The 22,313-nt window shown below is 47.7% G+C and overlaps 1 protein-coding gene across 2 annotated transcripts in view; it reads right to left on the bottom strand.

The window, feature by feature from the left end:
* CFH (complement factor H) overlaps positions 1 to 22,313 on the bottom strand; it is a 919,877-nt gene that overhangs the window by 120,175 nt on the left and 777,389 nt on the right. For both annotated transcript variants that reach the window (XM_077276558.1, XM_077276556.1), the window contains exon 20: positions 14,867 to 15,049. In XM_077276558.1, coding sequence (XP_077132673.1) covers positions 14,867 to 15,049 — 183 coding nt within the window. The remainder of the gene's footprint in view (positions 1 to 14,866; positions 15,050 to 22,313) is intronic.

Genomic DNA, 22,313 nt, shown 5'->3' on the forward strand with positions numbered 1-22,313 from the left:
CTCAACCAGGGAGGCCTGGGTAATAGTCTCAGGTTTTTGCAGAGCAGCAACAGCTTGCATGTCCAACAAATGCAGATAGAAGAAAACACAAGCAGCCAGATGAAGGAGGATTACTGGAAACCGGTGTATGCAGCAGAAACTCAGAGCAGGATCTCCACACAGGTTCACAGGAACAGGTACAAAGCCAGGGAGCCACCAGGGTCAGAAGCTGGATACAAGGCAGAAGACTCTAGCACAGACTAAAGGCTAGGGTGGAGTTATATAGCAGGAAGACACAGTGCACATGAGACCAAAGATGCCATCTTGGAAAATGGCAGTAATGCACAAAAGGTAATCAAAAATGTTCAGAGTTCTGACAGAATGGGGCCACGTATCGGGAGATTTTGAGTGCAAACCTCCTTCCATCAGCAAGGGCATTGAAGATGAAACGTGGATGGGTCTTTCAGCATGATCATGATCCCAAGCACACCCCCAGGGCAACGAAGGAGTGGATTTGTAAGAAGCACATGAAGGTCCTGGAGTGGCCTAGCCAGTTTCCAGGTCTCAAACCCCAAACCCCATAGAAACCTTTGGAGGGATTTGAAAGTTCGTGTTGCCCAGCGACAGGCCCAAAACATCACTGCTCTAGAGGAGATATGCATAGACGAATAGGCCAACATACAAACAAAAGTGTGGCTGTGTCTGCCAACCTTCTGAAGACTTACAGAATACGTTTGACCTCTGTCATGGCCAACAAAGGATATATAATAAAATATCGAGACTAACTTTTGTTAATGACCAAATACTTATTTTCCACCATAATTTGCAAAATAAATCTTGCCAAATCAGACAAGGTGATTTTCTGGATTTGTTTTCTCTTTTTGACTCTCATAGTTGTGGTTTACTTATGATGTCAATTACAGGCCTCTCTCTTCTTTTTAAGTGGGAGAGCTTGCACAATTGGTGGCTGACTAAATACTTTTTTCCCCACTGTATAACGCATTACATTATTTGCAAAGTATACTATATGCTATACACATTTATGTACTTACTAGATGGTGGCCCGATTCTAAAGCATCGGTTATTCTAGAATATGTATGTATGTATATAGCAGCCACATAGTATATAGCACAGGCCACGTAGTATATAAGAGCCATGTAGTATATAGCAGACAAATACTATGTGGTCTGTGCTGTATACTATGTGGCTGCTATATACATACATACATATTGTAGAATACTCACTGCGTTAATACAGGTCACGCAGTATATACAGTGGGGCAAAAAAGTATTTAGTCAGTCAGCAATAGTGCAAGTTCCACCACTTAAAAAGATGAGAGGCGTCTGTAATTTACATCATAGGTAAACCTCAACTATGGGAGACAAACTGAGAAAAAAAAATCCAGAAAATCACATTGTCTGTTTTTTTATCATTTTATTTGCATATTATGGTGGAAAATAAGTATTTGGTCAGAAACAAAATTTCATCTCAATACTTTGTAATATATCCTTTGTTGGCAATGACAGAGGTCAAACGTTTTCTGTAAGTCTTCACAAGGTTGCCACACACTGTTGTTGGTATGTTGGCCCATTCCTCCATGCAGATCTCCTCTAGAGCAGTGATGTTTTTGGCTTTTCGCTTGGCAACACGGACTTTCAACTCCCTCCAAAGGTTTTCTATAGGGTTGAGATCTGGAGACTGGCTAGGTCACTCCAGGACCTTGAAATGCTTCTTACGAAGCCACTCCTTCGTTGCCCTGGCAGTGTGCTTTGGATCATTGTCATGTTGAAAGACCCAGCCACGTTTCATCTTCAATGCCCTTGCTGATGGAAGGAGGTTTGCACTCAAAATCTCACGATACATGGCCCCATTCATTCTTTCATGTACCCGGATCAGTCGTCCTGGCCCCTTTGCAGAGAAACAGCCCCAAAGCATGATGTTTCCACCACCATGCTTTACAGTAGGTATGGTGTTTGATGGATGCAACTCAGTATTCTTTTTCCTCCAAACACGACAAGTTGTGTTTCTACCAAACAGTTCCAGTTTGGTTTCATCAGACCATAGGACATTCTCCCAAAACTCCTCTGGATCATCCAAATGCTCTCTAGCAAACTTCAGACGGGCCCAGACATGTACTGGCTTAAGCAGTGGGACACGTCTGGCACTGCAGGATCTGAGTCCATGGTGGCGTAGTGTGTTACTTATGGTAGGCCTTGTTACATTGGTCCCAGCTCTCTGCAGTTCATTCACTAGGTCCCCCCGCGTGGTTCTGGGATTTTTGCTCACCGTTCTTGTGATCATTCTGACCCCACGGGGTGGGATTTTGCGTGGAGCCCCAGATCGAGGGAGATTATCAGTGGTCTTGAATGTCTTCCATTTTCTAATTATTGCTCCCACTGTTGATTTCTTCACTCCAAGCTGGTTGGCTATTGCAGATTCAGTCTTCCCAGCCTGGTGCAGGGCTACAATTTTGTTTCTGGTGTCCTTTGACAGCTCTTTGGTCTTCACCATAGTGGAGATTGGAGTCAGACTGTTTGAGGGTGTGCACAGGTGTCTTTTTATACTGATAACAAGTTTAAACAGGTGCCATTACTACAGGTAATGAGTGGAGGAAAGAGGAGACTCTTACAGAAGAAGTTACAGGTCTGTGAGAGCCAGAAATCTTGATTGTTTGTTTCTGACCAAATACTTATTTTCCACCATAATATGCAAATAAAATGATAAAAAAACAGACAATGTGATTTTCTGGATTTTTTTTTCTCAGTTTGTCTCCCATAGTTGAGGTCTACCTATGATGTAAATTACAGATGCCTCTCATCTTTTTAAGTGGTGGAACTTGCACTATTGCTGACTGACTAAATACTTTTTTGCCCCACTGTAATAGTGGCCTCACAGTATATAACACAGCCCAAACAGTATATAACACAGCCCACGCAGTATATAGCAGCCATGCAGTATATAACACAGCCCCCGCAGTATATAACACTGGCCACGTAATATATAGCACAGCCCACGCAGTATATAGCAGCCACGCAGTATATAGCACAGCCCCTGCAGTATATAACACTGGCCACCTAATATATAACACAGCACACGCACAGCCCACGCAGTACATAGCAACCACACAGTATATAGCACAGCCCCCGCAGTATATAACACTGGCCACGCAGTATATAACATAGGCACTTTAGTATATAGCATAGAGGTGTAGTATATAACAGAGCCCACACAGTATGTAACACAGCCCACGTAGTATATAGTAATGTGGGCACTATATGCATGGTTAAAAAAGACTTAAAGGGAACCTGTCACCTGAATTTGGCGGGACCGGTTTTCGGTCACATGGGCGGGGTTTTCGGGTGTTTGATTCACCCTTTCCTTACCCGCTGGCTGCATGCCGGCCACAATATTGGATTGAAGTTCATTCTCTGTCCTCTGTATTACACGCCTGCGCAAGGCAATCTTGCCTTGCGCACGCGCAGTATGCTTTGCCCAACTGTGGGCAAAGCCAAAAAGCATTAGTGCGCATGCGCCGGCGCACTATGTCCCGGAAGTATTTTGCTGTGTTCCGGGATTGCCTTGAGCAGGCGTGTACTACGGAAGACAGAGAATGAACTTCAATCCAATATTGTGGCCAGCATGCAGCCAGCGGGTAAGGAAAGGGTGAATCAAACACCCACAAACCCCGCCCATATGACCGAAAACCGGTCCTGCCAAATTCAGGTGACAGGTTCCCTTTAAAATAAAAAAATAAACATATACTCACCCTCCGAAGGCCCCTTGAAGTCCTGGCGCCTGTGTGTAGTGCGCGCGGCAGCTTCCGGTCCCAGGGTTGGTATGAGTGCAGGACCACATGGCCGTGACGTCATGGAAGGTCCTTCTCGCATAGCATCCTTGGCACCGGAACCTGCCGATTGCACTGGCGAGGACGGCGCGACGTCGGAGGGTGAGAATAACCTTTTTTTTATTATTCTTATTTGTAACATTAGATCTTTTTACTGTTGATGCTGCGTACGCAGCACAATAGTAAAAAAGTTGGTCACAGAGGGTTAATAGCTGCGTAACCGGAGTGCGTTACACCATGCTCCGGTAACGCTGGCATTAACTCTGTGTGAAGGCTGACTGGATGACTGGAGGGGAGGATGGACTATGGAGCGGGCACTGACTGCGAGGAGGAAAGAGCGGCCATTTTGCCGCCGGACAATAGCCGTCGCTAATTGGTCGTGGCAATGGTCGTGGGCGTTTTGCCACAACCAATCAGTGACTTGGATTTCCATGACAGACAGAGGCCACGACCAATGAATATCCGTGACCGACAGAAAGACAGACAGACAGAAGGACAGACAGAAAGACAGAAGTGACCCTTAGACAATTATATAGTAGATACTGTATATGTATATATTTACATGTATATATTTATATAGGTCTTAAAAATTGTTTCTGCATCACAATACACACACACACACACACACACACACACACTTCAGTTTCCTCTACTGATGTACTCACCATTAGTTTTGACATTTACAGTATCACACAATCATTAGATCACATTTTTTAATATCAAGTTCTCCAATATTTTATTTATTCATTTCTGTTTTTATTTATTTCTATATTCTTTTTATTTCTAGTTTATTTATTTCTTTATTTACTTTTTCATTCATTACTATATTTTTGTTTAGTATTCATTATTTACTTTATCCTTTTACACATTCTCTTGTATAATTAATTTATTAGAGCCACATCACTTCTCATATTTAATTATTATTGTCACTTATTCCTTAAATATAACTAGATGGAGGCCCGATGCTATTGCATTGGGAAGGCGGTAATGTCACGATGGGGGCTGACTTTACAGGATTGAGAATCTCTCCCCCATGTGCTCACCCACCTATCCACTCTCTCTCTTCTGCGCTCTTCTTTCACCTGTCTACCCCATGTGCTATCCCCGTCTCTCTCCTTCCTGTGCTGTGTTCTTCCCTCAAAGACAATACTGACAGTAGAGCAGGAGATCGCATTGGGTACATTTTGTGAGGTAAAATGTTTTTTAAAAACAGTCAGTGAAATAATTTACTGTTAGGGCTGGCGGAATGCACCAAATAATGTAATGAGTGATAAGAGGTGCGTTCGCAGCCCGGGGTCCACCGTGCAGAGATGGAACCTGCTGCTAAGTAATGTCAGACACAATATGGCGGTATAATGTGTTCACACATGGGTTATCTTCACCCGGTAGGAAAAGGGAGACAAACCCTGTTGCTTCACAAGGCCGCCGAACCGCAGAGTGAGCACTAGGGCGAGGTCACAGAACTCTGCCCCAAGGACTGGGGTAAGAGTCTTTCTATAGCTCTAGTGCTCGGCGCTGCTACCACAATGCCAGGGAAAAACTAACAAACATTTACCGCACGAGAGTGCGCACTGGCAGACGCCACTAACTACCCTGTCTAGGGCCAGGAAAGCACACTGATTGTGCACAGCGCTGCACTGGCAGTCACTGCTGGATAGACGCTGTAAGGATTGTGCTCTTGTGTTTGTGTAGCGCCTCCACTGCCGCAGGGCCGAGGGGTACCCGGTACCGGGCCTCTGAGTCTCTGCTCTGGGGTTGTCACGGTGGCTAGGCCCCGGTCCGTGACCCTGCCGAGGGGCGCACAGTGAATGATAGGATGGATGTAGATGGTGGTGGTGGTGCGGTGCAGTAAATAACGAGGACACCAGGTTGCAGTCTCTTTACCTCTTTACTGAAGATCTCTGGGTCCTCAGTCCGGAATACGGTTCACCAGGCTACGCAAGTCCGGCCGGCCCAATGGCACCTCCAGAGTTCTCTTTACAGGTGGAAATCTGTGCCTTCCCGCTAGCGCTATGTGTTGTGGTCCTCCCCTGCTGTGCTTACGAGATAGTACCCCACAACTGTTGTGTCTGTTTCTGATGTTCCCTCACAACTCATTCGGATGATGTTCTTCTCCTCCGTCCCTCCCTGATGTTCTGGTTAGGACGGCACCCGTATGACGAGTAGGCTCGGAGCTCTTCCGGGACCCTAGAGTCGCCCCTCTCCTAGTGCGCCCCCCATGTCTTCATAGGTGATGTATGTGAGACAGCCCGCCTGAGACTGACTGTCCTGCCGTTGGTTTGAAGTATTGCTTGGAGCTAGATATATAAATACTTCCTCGGCGTTCCGGCCGCCGGTTGTGCGCCTCAATAGGATGTTGCCTCGGTCTTACAGCACGACTCCTACTGGTATTTCTCCTCTTGCTTTGATCTCGTTTCTCACTCAGCACAATATATCTCGCTTCTGTTCCTTTCTTAGGGCACCGCCGCTATGCTGAGCAGGCACGGTCCCGTGACGTTCTTTCTTGTAGCCAGGCCTCTGTCAGGGTCCCAAACCTGACAGGGACCCTACCGAATCTTCCCCCACAACACCCTCTGCCACAAGGTGTTGCCTGGTTCCAACCCAGTCAGCTTTCTGTCCTAACTTCCTGCCTGACCCCCAGTTTACCCACTGTGGTGAGGAGTGGCCTAATAAATAGCACCCTTAGCTCCCCCTGGAGGCCCGACTATGAAATGTACTGGTGTATGTGATACCTGGTCAGATGAACTCCTTCAGTGCCATCAGACGTACCATAGCCCCCCTTAGCGGCGGAGCCACAGTACTGCAACGACCGGGACTCTGGGGCACTGCATTTGGATAGCACTGTCTGGCGATAGATTACTTAATCATTCACGAGCAGTCGACAACTGTAAGAATGGGAATGATTCGGAGCTTTCATCCATCGACAGGCATACATCCACACAGACAGGTTAGTAAGTCTATACTAGCGTATGGACGTGCGACCATGTGAACCTTTTATAGTGGAAGCTCTCCGGGACCTTCCCAGTGGTCCAATAGGAGCCGCTACAGGACCTGAGCATGTGATCACCGACCTCCAATGAGAGGTCATCCCTTGGGCATGCTCAGAAGAAGAAAAGCAGGACTTAGTCCCAGGGATGCCTGCTCGCATGCCTGGAAGGACAGCAGTAACAAGCCGCACAGTATCAGTTTCAGCCAGACTCTGGGACTGACATCTCTGCTGAGCAGGCTCCACAGCAGCTGGAGGAGAATGGGGGACAGCAGCATAGATGGATCGAGATTCCCCCTGTTCAGCGGTGGGAACTCAACACCTAACATGCCCTCTCTCCTTGGGCCTCGCTACGCTCGAAGGCAGCAATGAGCTGCGAAGCCCGAAAGTGCTCAACAGGCTCTCAGGACCTGTCCTCTGGGCCATGACCCTTCCAATCCACCAAATAGAATTTTTTGCCACGTACCACCTTACACCCCATGATGGCGTTCACCTCGTAATCGTCCGTGAATGAGCCCGATGTCCCTGCAGATGACTCGGAAAACCGGGACATGTGGACGGGCTTTACGAGGGACACATTAAAGGTATTGGTGATGCCTAGGTGTGCAGGAAGGGCCAGACGGAAGACCACAGGATTAACCTGTTCCAGGACCTTGAAGGAGCCTAGGTAGCGAGGCACAAATTTAGTGGACTCAACTTGCAGCCTGATGTTACGGGTGGAGAGCCACACTAAATCACCAGGAGCAAAGGTCGGAGCGGGGCACCGATGTGCATTGGCAGAGACCCTCATTCTCTCCTTGGAGGCCCGGATAGCATCCTGTGTGCGTACCCAATTTTCACGTGCCTCAGCAGCCCAGTCTGCCACCCTGGAGTTGGAGGAAGACACGGGCATGGATACAGGGACCCGCGGATGCTGGCCACAATTAAGGAGGACTAGGGTCTGCCCAGTGGAGTCAGCTATGGCGTTATTCAGCGCAAACTCCACCCATGGTAGCAAGGATGCTCAGTCATCCTGCCTGGCTGAGTCAAAATGTCGCAGGTATGTGACCAGGGTCTGGTTGGCCCTCTCTACCAACCCATTCGTCTCAGGATGGTATGCTGAAGAGAGATTCAGCTCGATCCTGAGAAGACAACAAAGCTCTCTCCAGAAACGAGATGCAAATTGGGGACCCCGGTCACTGACCATTTTGTCTGGCATACCGTGTAGGCGGAAAACATGCCTCATAAACAACGCTGCCAAGGCTCGTGCAGAAGGTAGCCATGGAAGAGGCACCAAGTGCATCATTTTGGAAAAATGGTCGGTGACTGCCCAAATAATGGTGCAGCTACGGGACTTGGGTAAGCCCACCACAAAGTCCATCCCAACCATTTCACAGGGCCTGTCCGCCACCGGCAGGGGGTAAAGTAGCCCATCAGGCCGTTGTCATGGAGACTTATTCTTGGAGAAGGAGACACATGCCTGAATATAGTCTCCGATGTCACGGGCCATATGCAGCCAACAGTACGTCCTCGCCAGAAGCTCAGATGTCATCTTGGTCCCAAAATGTCCACCCACCCTGGACGAGTGAGCCCAAGAGAGAAACTTCACACGCAAATTAGATGGCACAAAGGTCTTGCCCGGGGGGCACATACTCTAGCGAAACCAGAGCCACTATCCTCAGGCTCTCCGAAGGGAAAATTAGCCGAGGTTCCTCCTATACTGATGACACTACAGAGAGGTAGAGAGCGTTGGCATGGATGTTCTTCTCCCCAGAAAGCTAATGGAGGGTGAAGTGGAAGCAGGAGAAGAACAAGGACTATCTAGTCTAGGGAGAGTTTAGCGGCTGGGCAGTCTGTAAATAAACCAAATTTTTGTGGTCGGTATACACTTGGAAGGGAAACAAGCCCCCTCCAGGAGGTGTATCCACTCTTAGAAGACCAACTTCATAGCTAGCAACTCCCTGTCCCCAATGGAATAATTCCTTTCTGCTGGTGTGAAGGTCTTGGAGAAAAAGAAGCAAGGATGCTTCCAACCTTGAGCATCCTTTTGGAAGAGGACTACTCCAGCACTGACGAATGAGGCATCCACCTCCATAATAAATGGTTTATCTACATCGGGGTGATGTAGGATGGGAGTGCTAGAAAAATTAGACTTAATAGAGAAGAAGGCCTTGGAGACCTCCTCCGACCACAATCTGGGATTTGCTGCCTTCTTGGTGAGGGCTACCAAGGGAGCTACCAAAGTTGAGAAGTGGGGAATAAACTGGTGATAATAGGTAATGAACCCCATAAAGCGCTGAACCGCTTTGAGAGAATGAGGTTCCTGCCAGTCCATAACAGCCTGTAGCTTGGCAGGATCCATAGCCAATCCCTGGGCGGAGATGATATAGCCAAGGAAAGGCAAGGACTCCTGCTCAAACACACACTTCTCCAACTTGGCATAGAGGGAGTTTGCCAATAGGAAGTCGAAGACTTTGCAAACATCTCTCCGGTGGGAATCTAAATCTGGTGAGTAGATGAGAATATCATTCAGATAGACTACAGCCGAGGTGGTGAGCATATCCCGGAAGATATCATTCACAAAGTCTTGGAAAACGTCAGGAGCATTTCAGAGCCCGAAGCTCATCACCAGGTATTCACAGTGCCCGTCCCTGGTGTAAAATGCCGTCTTCCATTCATCCCCCTCATGGATGCAAATCAGGTTGTAAGCACCCCGCAGATTAGTAAATACCCTCGCTCCTCGCAACCTATCGAATAACTAATGTATCAAAAGCAGAGGGTATTTGTTCTTAACGGTGATGGCATTAAGACTCATGTAATCTATGCGTGGACGTAGTTTTCCTTTTTTCTTCTACACGAAGAAGAACCCTGCCCCTGCAGGTGATACTGACTTCCTAATGAATCCTCTTGCCAGATTCTCCTGAATGTATTGGGTCATCGGCTCCATCTCCGGGATAGATAGGGGATAGACTCGACCCCGGGGAGGCTCTGCACCAGGCAAGAGGTCATTAGGACAGTCATAGGGGCGGTGGGGCGGAAGGGTCTCCATAGCCCTCTTGTAGAACATGTCCCCATAGGGCCAATAGCGCTTGGGGAGAGAGAAAAGATCTGCGGGTACTTCAGTAGTGGCAACCTGAACGCACTCCCTCAGACATCTACCCTCACAAGATTCACTCCATCCCAGAATTCTCCCTGAGGACCACTCAATATGAGGAAAGTGGTAGCGTAGCCATGGTATCCCTAACAGGACCTCATTAATTCCCTCAGGAATGACTAGCAGGGAGATAATCTCCTGATGGGATGAAGATATGGATAAGGTAACTAGGATGGTCTGGTGTGTTATCTGTGATGGCACTGCCGACCCAATTTACCACTCATACGGTTACAGGTTTGAAGGACAGTTTGGAGGAAAACATCGCCATGTCTAGTGTACCTCCTCCTACAACCACTAGATGCTGACATTTTCCCAACCACTGGAAACATCTGGAGGCAAGATGTCCTGACTGCCGGCAGACATGACAGACCTTGTGTGCACCAGCGGTCCGGGACTTAGATCCCGATCTTGACACCTCCATGGCCTCATGTGGCTCAGACGCCTGGACCGGAGATTCCAGAGGTTTGGCAAAGGTGGGAGCCACCCGAAACCTTTGCCTACACTGTTCTCGCTCCAACCTTCACTTGTTGAAAAAGAGGTTGATGCGAGTTGATACAGCTATTAGCTCCTCCAGTGTGGCGGGAATCTCCCTAGAGGCCAAAGCGTCCTTCACATGATCAGCCAGCCCCCTCCAAAATACAGGGATGAGGTCTTTATCCAGCGACACCATCTCAGACGCTAAAGTCCGGAAGTGGACGGAAAAATGGCTGACCAAGGATGAGCCCTGTGTCAGTGCCAGCAGCTGGAGCGCCATATCATGGGTGACTTGAGGTCCCAAAAAGACCTGTTTCAGAGTGCTCAGGAACCGCGGAGCACTCTGCACCACATGATCGTCGCTCTCCCACAGCTGCGTAGCCCACCCCAACACCCTGTCCAACAAGAGAAAAATAATGAATCCCACTTTAGCCCGCTCTGAGGGGAAACATGCAGCCAGGAGCTCAAGGTGTATCGCACACTGGTTAAAGGATCCCCTGCATTACTTGCTATGCCAGAGTACTTATCTGGCAGTGGGAGGCAGGATAAAGTCAGAACAGGTGTGGCAGTCTACAAACTAGCTGCAGCCACGCTAGCAGCCTGAACAGCTACTGCGATAACATCCACAGCCGAGGTTGTGCACTCGAGAGCCACCAACCTGACCTCCAGCTGCTGGATGTACTGCTGCAGTCGCTGTTCATCCGCCATTACTAGCCAAACCCTGGCTCTAGTATAATGTTAGGGCTGGTGGAATGCACCAAATAATATAATGAGCGATAAGAGATGTGTTCGCAGCCCGGGTTCCACCATGCAGAGACGGAACCTGCTGCTAAGTAATGGCGGACAAAATATGGCGGTATAACGTGTTCACACACAGGTTTGCTTCACCCGGTATGAAAAGGGAGACAAACAATGTTTCTTCACAGGGCCACCGAACCGCAGAGTGAACACTAGGGCGAGGTCACAGAACTCTGCCCCAAGGATAGGGGAAAGAGTCCCTCTAGACCACTAGCCCTCGGCGCCGCTACCGCGGTGCCAGGGGAAAACGCACTGGCGGACGCTACTATCCACCCTGTCTAGGGCCAGGAAAGTGCACTGGTTGCGCACAGCACCGCACTGGTGGTCGCTGCTGGAATGACGCTGCAAGGATCATGCTCTTGTGTTTGGATTGCACTATCTGGCGCTACATTACTTCATCATTCGCGAGCAGTCAACAACTCTAGGAATGGGAATAATTCGGAGCTTTCATCCATCGACAGGCATACATCCACACACACACACACACGTTATTAAGTCTATACAAGGAGAAACGATACTTCTTGGATAACGGTCGGATGCCTCTCACACAGCCAAACCGGATCTCCGCTTTGCACTGACGAGGGGCAGTACCCCGAAACACAGTGTGTGCAAATTCACTGCAAAGTCTTGTGACAAGGCTCCTTAAAGGGTCAACATGGACTTGTAGGATTGCTACCTTCCAATATCGCATGGCTGTTTTTATTCTCTGTCAAGATGGGTGCAGAGTGTAAATTAATGTGAAAAAAATGAACTTTTTTGAATTTACCAAATGGCTGCAATGAAACAAAGAATGAAAAATTTATAGGGGTGCGAACACTTTCTGTACACACTGTATATATGTGAAATATGTAACTGTGGATGATGGGCATATATTTGTTTGATACAGTTACAGTGGGGCAAAAAAGTATTTAGTCAGTCAGCAATAGTGCAAGTTCCACCACTTAAAAAGATGAGAGGCGTCTGTAATTTACATCATAGGTAGACCTCAACTATGGGAGACAAACTGAGAAAAAAAAATCCAGAAAATCACATTGTCTGTTTTTTTATCATTTTATTTGCATCCTCTCAGCTGTGATGACCCCGATCCTGGATCGATGGCTATTGTCCAAATGAAACACTGAGGCACTGAAACGTTTAACCAGTTTACTTCAACAAAAAGGGATTTGCAACCAATACTGTCACCGGAGTCTGTATAAGAACTCTGAATTACTTTGACCCTGTCAGGATTTCCACCTCTTATTATGCGCAGTTTCTGTATGGCCCTGCTGCTGTATGTGAACTGGCTGCCGACCCAATCTATCTCTTCTGTGCTCTGGTTCGACGGACAACCCGAGTCCTTTTTGTCGGCTTACCCCCTTTGGGAGTACCGCTGAACTCTGTGTCTTTTGCTGCATCTTACCCTGGTGAAGCTGATATCACCTCACTTTCTTCCGGTTTCTGTATTATATATAACGAATATAGCCACGGATCCGGTATCCGTCTCTGCGCCTATTTTGGGTAGAAATTATTGCAACCCGGTTCTCACAATGTCCTTTTTCTCTATTCCTCTTTTCCTACTATGGGTATTACGGGCCTATAATCCGTCATAGGGCTGTTAGGAGTTCAGTTATACGACCTCTCACTTTCAGCTCCGCAACCCAACTGCCAGTCCTTTTCTCAGACCAGAATAGATCAAGGGGAGTCTCTGGAGCTCCCCCTTCTGGCCGGAGATGGTAGTGCAGTCTTGCTATTTTAATATTTGTATTTGGTGTCAATAACTATTTTTTGGCAAATACCCCTAGGGGCGCCACAAATGTATATACAGTTATATGAAAAAGTTTGGGCACCCCTATTAATCTTAAGCTTAATGTTTTATAAAAAATAGTTTTTTTTGTAACAGCTATTTTAGTTTCATATATCTAATAACTGTTGGACACAGTAATGTTTCTGCCTTAAAATGAGGTTTATTGTACTAACAGAAAATGTGCAATCTGCATTCAAACAAAATTTGACAGGTGCATAAGTATGGGCACCTCACCAGAAAAGTGACATTAACATTTAGTAGATCCTCCTTTTGCAAAAATAACAGCCTCTAGTCGCTTCCTGTAGCTTTTAATGAGTTCCTGGATCCTGGATGAAAGTATTTTTGACCATTCCTCTTTACAAAACAATTACAGTTCAGTTAAGTTTGATGGTCGCCGAGCATGGACAGCCCTCTTCAAATGATCCCACAGATGTTCAATGATATTCAGGTCTGGGGACTGGGATGGCCATTCCAGAACAGTGTAATTATTCCTCTGCATGAATGCCTGAGTAGATTTGGAGCGGTGTTTTGGATCATTGTCTTGCTGAAAGATCCATCCCCTGCGTAACTTCAACTTTGTCACTGATTCATGAACATTATTGTCAAGAATCTACTGGTACTGAGAGGAATGCATGCGTCCCTCAACTTTAACAAGATTCCCGGTGCCGGCATTGGCCACACAGCCCCAAAGCATGATGGAATCTCCACCAAATTTTACTGTGGGTAGCAAGTGTTTTCTTGGAATGCTGTGTTTTTTGGCCGCCATGCATAACGCCTTTTTGTATGACCAAACAACTCAATCTTGGTTTCATTAGTCCACAGGACCTTCTTCCAAAAAGAAATTGGCTTCTCCAAATGTGCTTTTGCATACCTCAGCCGACTGTTTGTGGCGTGCTTGCAGAAACGGCTTCTTTCGCATCACTCTCCCATACAGCTTCTCCTTGTGCAAAGTGCGTTGTATAGTTGACCGATGCACAGTGACACCATCTGCAGCAAGTTGATGCTGCAGCTCTCTGGAGGTGGTCTGAGGATTGTCCTTGACTGATCTCACCATTCTTCTTCTCTGCCTTTCTGATGTTTTTCTTGGTCTGCCACTTCTGGCCTTAACAAGAACTGTACCTGTGCTCTTCCATTTCCTTACTATGTTCCTCACAGTGGAAATTGACAGGTTTAATCTCTGAGACAGCTTTTTGTATCCTTCCCCTGAACAACTATGTTGAATAATCTTTGTTTTCAGAAAATTTGACAGTTGTTTTGAGGAGCCCATGATGCCACTCTTCAGAGGAGATTCAAACAGGAGAACAACTTGCAAGTGGCCACTTTAAGTAGCTTTTCTCATGATTGCATACACCTGGCTATGAAGTTCAAAGCTCAATGAGGTTACAAAACCAAAAAAGGTGCTTTAGTAAGTAAAAAGTAGGTAGGAGTATTTAAAACAAGAAAATGATAAGGGTGCCCATACTTATGCACCTGTCAAATTTTGTTTGAATGCAGATTGCACATTTTCTGTTAGTACAATAAACCTCATTTCAAGGCAGAAACATTACTGTGTCCAACATTTATTAGATATATGAAACTGAAATAGCTGTTGCAAAAAAAACAATTTTTATAAAACATTAAGCTTAAGATTAATAGGGGTGCCCAAACTTTTTCATATAACTGTATGCATGTTTAACATGCACATATGTACTGTTTTACATATGTATACTGTTTATATGCAATTGTACTAATTATTATTTTTACAAGAATATAGGAACAACATTCCCTCTGTGCGTGCACTACTAACCTTATTACAAACCTTCTAGTAATATTATTTATTTGCCTTCATGTTGTTTCTATACACTTAGTGATAAGTGATAATGAACATACCTAGACAAACTGGTGCTTCTCCCCAGACACCATTCATGCACTGCACATTCTTATTTCCTTTAAGAAGATAATAATTTTTGCATTTATATTCAACAACGTCACGAGTTTTATAGCTGTTTTTTCTAATATCCACTGTGTCTCCAGATTGTACAGTTGGTGGTGGACCACACTGGTCTCCGATTTCTGAAAAAGAATAACAATTAAGCAAATTAAATATGTAAATATATCATTGGTAAAACAAAATAAAAAAATGTATTGTTTGTTGTCTCCTCAGTGCCACAGAAGTTACTTAAGCCTTGCTAAATCTAACATCCCAAGTTTTGTGATAGATTAAAATATCTAATATTAATGCCTTCACCCTGAAACCTGTTTTCACTTTCTTGACCTGTAAAAAGTTTTCAATTCTGAGTACTGTCACTTTATGTGGTAATAACTTTAGAACTCTTCAAAACATCCCTGTGATTCTGAGAATGTTTTTTTCGTGACACATTCTACTTTATGTTAGTGGTAAATTATGATCAATATGACTTGCACTTATTTATGAAAATATCAAACATTTTATAAAATATGTGAAAATTTCACAATTTTTAAACTAGGAATTTGTATGCCCTAAAATCATACAATTATACCACACAAAATAGTCACAAAATAGAATTGACCACATGTCTACTTTACATCAGCATCATTTTGGAAAAATATTTTTTTTTTAGGAAATTAGAATGGTTAAAAGTTACAAAACCATTTTTTAGTGACCAAATCACATTTGAAGTTACTTTGAGGGGACTATGTTACAGAAAATACCCAAAAGTAACATCATTGAAAAACTGCACCCCTCAAAGTGCTCAAAACTAGTGTTGAGCATTCCGATACCGCAAGTATCGGGTATCGGCCGATACTAGCGGTATCGGAATTCCGATACCGGGATTCCGATACTTGCCGCGTATCGGATACCGGAATCGGAAGTTCAATGATTCAAAATTCAGAAATTCAGCCAATGAGAAAGATTCCAAGTGTGGGCACATCCTGTTTAGCATGGAGGGCATGAAACTACTGGCAAGGCTGTGATTGGCTGCTGAAATGATGTCATGATGCAGTTTAAAAGTCGCTGGCGCCATTTTGCGATCACTCTGCTGTGAATTCAGTTAGTGACAGGACGCTGTTTGCTGACTGAGGGACAGTTTAGAGATAGCGATTTGCTTCTTTGTGCTTTCCAAAGGCTAATTTAGCAACCGCTGTGTTCACCTACTATTCACCTTCCTTTTGCCTTGTAGCGCTGTTTTCACAGCGATCTGCAAGGTCTCTCTGTGTGTGTGTGTGTGAGTGCAGCCCACTCTCTAGTCTGAGTGCAGCCACATAGGCCATCCATAGCTGGTTGTATTCAGTTCAGGGAGGGTGGTTCATTGCCTCATACTGTTCTTTTTTTTTTTTTTTTTTTTTTTTTCAAGTAGTGTAGTCTGCTGCTAATTTATTCAAAAAAATCCTATTAGTGTCTTTCCACCCGTCTCCAGCTAATTTGTGGAAAAACACTACATAGGATAAAGTAGAGGAGGGTTTTTGGGCCTTGCAGCGCCGTTTACGGCTGTCTGCACGGTCTCCGTGTGACTGCAGCTCGCCCTGTAATCTGTGAGCAGCTATAGCCTGGTTGTCTCCAGCTCAGGGTTTTTCACTGCGTCATACCGCCAAATCAATTTTCTTTTTTTTCAAAGTAGTGTAGTCTGCTGCTAATTTATTTTAAAAAATCCTATTAGTGTCTTTCCACCCGTCTCCAGCTAATTTGTGGAAAAACACTACATAGGATAAAGTAGAGGAGGGTTTTTGGGCCTTGCAGCGCCGTTTACGGCTGTCTGCACGGTCTCCGTGTGACTGCAGCTCGCCCTGTAGTCTGTGAGCAGCCGTAGCCTGGTTGTCTGCAGCTCAGGGTTTTTCACTGCGTCATACCGCCAAATCAATTTTCTTTTTTTTCAAAGTAGTGTAGTCTGCTGCTAATTTATTTTAAAAAATCCTATTAGTGTCTTTCCACCCGTCTCCAGCTAATTTGTGGAAAAACACTACATAGGATAAAGTAGAGGAGGGTTTTTGGGCCTTGCAGCGCCGTTTACGGCTGTCTGCACGGTCTCCGTGTGACTGCAGCTCGCCCTGTAGTCTGTGAGCAGCCGTAGCCTGGTTGTCTGCAGCTCAGGGTTTTTCACTGCGTCATACCGCCAAATCAATTTTCTTTTTTTTCAAAGTAGTGTAGTCTGCTGCTAATTTATTTTAAAAAATCCTATTAGTGTCTTTCCACCCGTCTCCAGCTAATTTGTGGAAAAACACTACATAGGATAAAGTAGAGGAGGGTTTTTGGGCCTTGCAGCGCCGTTTACGGCTGTCTGCACGGTCTCCGTGTGATTGCAGCTCTATCCGTTGTCAGTTCAGCCCCCAAAAAAATAAATAAATAATAAAGTTCACCAAACACACCAGTTACACCACTTTACATTTGTGTAGGCCACATTAGCTCATATTAAAGTCTAGTCCACACTTTAGAAAATTAGTGTTTCTTATACCTGTTAGGAGGAGTTGCTCAGGAATAAGCACACAAAGCCGTTAGTACTTTTCTGCTTATCTTTATCAGTCAACCAAGATGAAGAAGGCAGTGAGTAAGGCACGTGGGCGTGGGCGTGGGCGCGGAGCAGGGAGGGGACGTGGGGATTCTGTGCCTGCTGCGGGCACCGGTGAGTCATCAGCACCCACTTTCACAAGGGAACAGTCGTTCATGCGCAGCTTTGTCGCCGAGCGCCGTACACCGCTGCTGCGTCAAGACCAAATTGAAGCCGTTGTGGGATGGATGGCAGCTAATGCATCAACTTCCATTAGTGCCACATCCTCTCAGACACAGAGCACTGGAGAGCAGCCATCTGTCTCTTCACCACCTGCAAAATTGCCCAGGCAGACAGAGATCCCAGGACAGGAGCAGTCTCTACTTCTGTTCTCTGAATCATCTCTTGGCTTGGAAACAGGGGGCCAGCCAAGCAGCATTGGAGAAATGGAAGAAGAGGCAGGGTGCAGTGATGCCCAACCGCTTTTTCTGTCTTCCTCTGAAGAGGCGGGTGGGCCAGTGGCTCCGGTCACCACCTCGCAGGCCGCATCAGCTGATGATGACACTCAGGTGCCACTTACTGGTGCGTGCTCTGCTGCTGAGACTACCCAGGAGGAGCAGTTGGGGGCAGAGGGTAGTGTAGATGATGAGGTCCTTGACCCATCTTGGCGTCAGGGACAGGAAGGTGGTGGGAGCAGCTCTGAGGAAGAGATTCCCCGTACGGCCCAAAGAGGGAGAGGGAGGGGGAAGACTGCGGATCCTGCAGCCTCCGCTTTGGCACCCGTAAGGAGCATGTCTCTTCCAAAAGTCAAAAGGGGGGCTCCCAAGACTTGCAGTGCCTGGTCCTTTTTTGACACAGTTGCAGATGACATTTGCTATGTCAGATGCAAGGTGTGTCATCAAAAAATCAAAAGAGGTCAAAAAGTCGCCAACCTCAATACCTCCAACATGTGGAAACATGTGCGCAACAGGCACCCGGCGGAGTTAGACAAACACACTGAAGAGCTAGGCCAACCAACAGCGGCAGCTACCACCTCTTCAGCTCGTGTTGCCTCTTCCTCTAGCTCACACGCAGCTGGTTCGGCTTCCTCCCAGGATCGCCGTGGAAGAACCTCTGGCCCTGTTGTCCAGAGACCCGCTGTCATTCCACCCGCAGCACCACTTTCCCAGTCAACCACACACTCCCAGCCCAGTCTACAGCCATCGGTAGTACAGGCATGGGAGAAAAGGCGGCCTTTCTCGTCAAACCACCCACGAGCACAGGCTCTGACTGCAGGCATTGCCAAACTTCTGTCACTGGAAATGCTGTCATTCAGGCTGGTGGAGACTGACAGCTTCCGTGACTTGATGTCATTGGCAGTCCCACAGTACAGTGTGCCCAGCCGCTTTTACTTCAGCAGGCAAGCCGTCCCTGCCCTGCACAAGCATGTTGAGGGACACATAAAACACGCGCTACTGAACGCCGTCAGTAGCAAGGTCCACCTCACCACCGATGCGTGGACCAGTCAACATGGACAGGGGCGATACCTTTCCCTCACTGCCCATTGGGTTAATGTAGTTGAGCCGGGTACAGACCGTGCGAGTGGCGCAGGACGTGTCCTGCCCACTCCAAGGATTGCAGGAATCCATTCTGTACGCATTGACTCCTCCTCTTACACCAGTTCCTCAGAATCATCGCTGCAGGAGCCGTCACAGTCCACCTCCACATGGACCCGTGATGAACGTGTACCTGTTACGACCGACATGAGCACAGCCGTGGCCAAACGTCAACAGGCCGTCTTGAAATTAATTTTTTTGGGGAATCGTAGCCACACAGCGCAGGAGCTCTGGAATGCCATCAAGCAGGAGAGCGATGTGTGGTTTGAGCCAGCGAATCTCCAGCCAGGCATGGTAGTGTGTGATAATGGCCGAAATCTGGTGGCAGCCCTGGGCCTCGGCAACCTCACTCACATCCCATGTCTGGCACATGTGCTCAATTTGGTCGTGCAGAGTTTTTTGAGGGACTATCCGGATCTTGATGCACTGCTGCACAAGGTCCGCCTAGAGTGTGCTCACTTGCGGCGTTCCAGCACGGCAAAAGCGCGCATTGCGGCTCTGCAGCGCCGACACCGCCTGCCGGAACATCGCATCATATGTGACCTACCTACCAGGTGGAATTCCACGTTACATATGTTGGAGCGGTTGTGTGAGCAGCAGCAAGCTGTAATGGAGTACCAGCTGTATCAGGCGCAAAAAAGTCGCAGTCAGCGCCGTACAGACTTCACAACCACAGAGTGGGCCACTATGAAGGATGTCTGCCAGGTTTTGCGTCCCTTTGATTATTCCACGCGGATGGCGAGTGCAGATGATGCACTAGTCAGCATGACTGTCCCCCTTATCTGCCTGCTTGAAAAATCACTGCAAGCGCTAAGGGATGATGTTGTGGAAGAGGTGGAGGATGAGGATTCACCACTTCCATCATCTTCTGGACAGTCAGCGCCACGTGGTTCCTCACAAACGCGTAGGCAGGGGACAGTTTGTGAGGAGGATGAGGAGGAGTCAATGGAGGAGGAAGACATCCGTCCAGAGGAGGGAGTTCCCGAATTGTCCAGTACTCAGTCTGTACAGCGAGGGTGGGGTGATGACGAGCGGGCAGAGATCACGCCTCCAGCTGGGGACAGCGTTTCTTGGGCAGTTGGCAGTCTGCAGCACATGGTGGATTACATGCTGCAGTGCCTGAGAAACGACCGCCGCATCGCCCACATTCTCAACATGTCTGATTATTGGGTGTTCACCCTCCTCGATCCTCGCTACCGGGACAACGTAGAAAGCCTCATCACACCGTTGAACCGGGAGTGAAAAATGCGGGAGTACCAAGACACACTGGTCAGTTCCATCATCTTCTCCATTCCAACTGAGAGAAGTGCTGCTAGTGCATTCCAAAGCAGCTCAGTGCGTCCAGGCAGTGGTGGAGGCTCTGCACAAAGAGGGAGCAGAAGCAGTGCCTCTGCCCAAGGCAAGACCAGTATGGCCCAACTGTGGCACAGTTTTCTGTGCCCGCCACAAAAGTCTACACCATCACAGACGGCTCCAGTCAGCAGGAGGCAACGGTTCCGTCAGATGGTGACAGACTACATGTCTTGCCCTCTTGCTGTACTCCCAGACGGCTCTTCCCCTTTCAAGTTTTGGGTCTCAAAGCTGGATACATGGCCAGAGCTAAGCCAGTATGCATTGGAGGTGCTGTCTTGCCCTGCGGCCAGTGTATTATCGGAACGTGTCTTTAGTGCTGCAGGTGGTGTACTAACTGACCGTCGCATGCGACTATCCTCCGATAACGTTGACCGGCTTACTTTCCTGAAAATGAACAAGGCCTGGATCTCGCAGGAATTTGCCACTCCTCCTCCTGATTAAATAATTAGGTCACTGTATACGTTATCCAGGTCTCCTGTTGTGTTCATCTTTCTACCACCTGAACTTAAATTCCTGGGCTCCAACACCGCCAGTTGAGGCTCAGATGTGCCGTCTGCACAGTCAAAACATACGACCCAGTGTTATTGGGTTTCAGTAACGTCAGCTGATCCCCAGCTGTGTAGCCGGCAATGTGTCATGCGACCGCCACGCTGACACAACAACTGAAATGTAAGGGAATCTGTCCCCCCCCCCCCAAGGCGTTTGTTACTGAAAGAGCCACCTTGTGCAGCAGTAATGCTGCACAAGGAAAAAGGTAGCTATTTTGGTTTTGCTCCTTGCACACGCAAAACTTAACACTTATAAAATTGTGTCCACTGATACCGTAAAACCGTCCCGGAGGTGGGACTTTCCTTCGTAATATGACGCAGCACAGCCATCATTACTACCCCCCCGCCGACGCGCCCCGGCTCCTCAGCGTTGTTTGATTCCGTCCCGTAGCCTGCGCTGTTATGTTATCCCGTGGCCAGGCACACTTAGCGCTGCCCGTCTTCTGGCATCATTTGGTGTCAGGCTGGCTGCGCCTGTGCGGCCACGCTGGCCGAGAGCCCGCCTCGCAGTGTCTTCTGATTTAATCCCACTGGGGGCCTGGGATCTATGGACATGCGCAGTGCATATCTGAACCTCCACCTCTCACTCATCTCCCTATGGCTTCTTCAGACTGTTCGGTGTCAGCTGGTCCCTAATAGCATGCCACGGCCGTGACACCGCACAGTCTGAAAAAGAAGCCGTAGGGAGGGGAGTGAGAGGCGAGGATATGCACTGCGCATGGCCATGGATCCCAGGCCCCCAGTGGGATTACATCAGAAGACACTGCGAGGCGGGCTCTCGGCCAGCGCGGCCGCACAGGCGCAGCCAGCCTGACATCAAATGATGTCAGAAGATGGGCAGCGCTAAGTGTGCCTGGCCACGGGATAACATAACAGCGCAGGCTCCGGGACGGAATCAAACAACGCTGAGGAGCCGGGGCACGGCGGCGGGGGGGTAGTAATGATGGCTGTGCTGCGTCATATTACGAAGGAAAGTCCCACCTCCGGGACGGTTTCACGGCTTCAGGGGACACATTTTAAAAGTGTTTAGTTCTGTGTTTGCAAGGAGCATGATGAAAAGAGCCACCTTTTCCTTTTGCATCTTTTGTGCTGCACAAGCTGGCTCTTTCAGCTACAAACGCCTTGGGGGGGGGGGGGGTTAAAGGTTCCCTTTCGACTTTCTCAGGCTTCGGCCTACATTGTGTTCCTCTGCTTTTCCACCTGTCCCTGGGCTCCAACACCGCCAGTTGCCGTCCAGAAGTGCTGTACGCACAGTCAACAGTCGCTCCTCTGTTATTGGGGTTCAGTAACGTCAGCTGTTCCCCTGCTGTGTGTGTGGCAATCCCTCCTACCTCCTCCAACCTCCTCCTCCTCCACCTGTCCCTGGGCTCCAACAACG

Source organism: Ranitomeya variabilis, chromosome 8, assembly GCF_051348905.1.
Source record: "Ranitomeya variabilis isolate aRanVar5 chromosome 8, aRanVar5.hap1, whole genome shotgun sequence".
Classification (NCBI taxonomy): Eukaryota; Metazoa; Chordata; class Amphibia; order Anura; family Dendrobatidae; genus Ranitomeya; species Ranitomeya variabilis.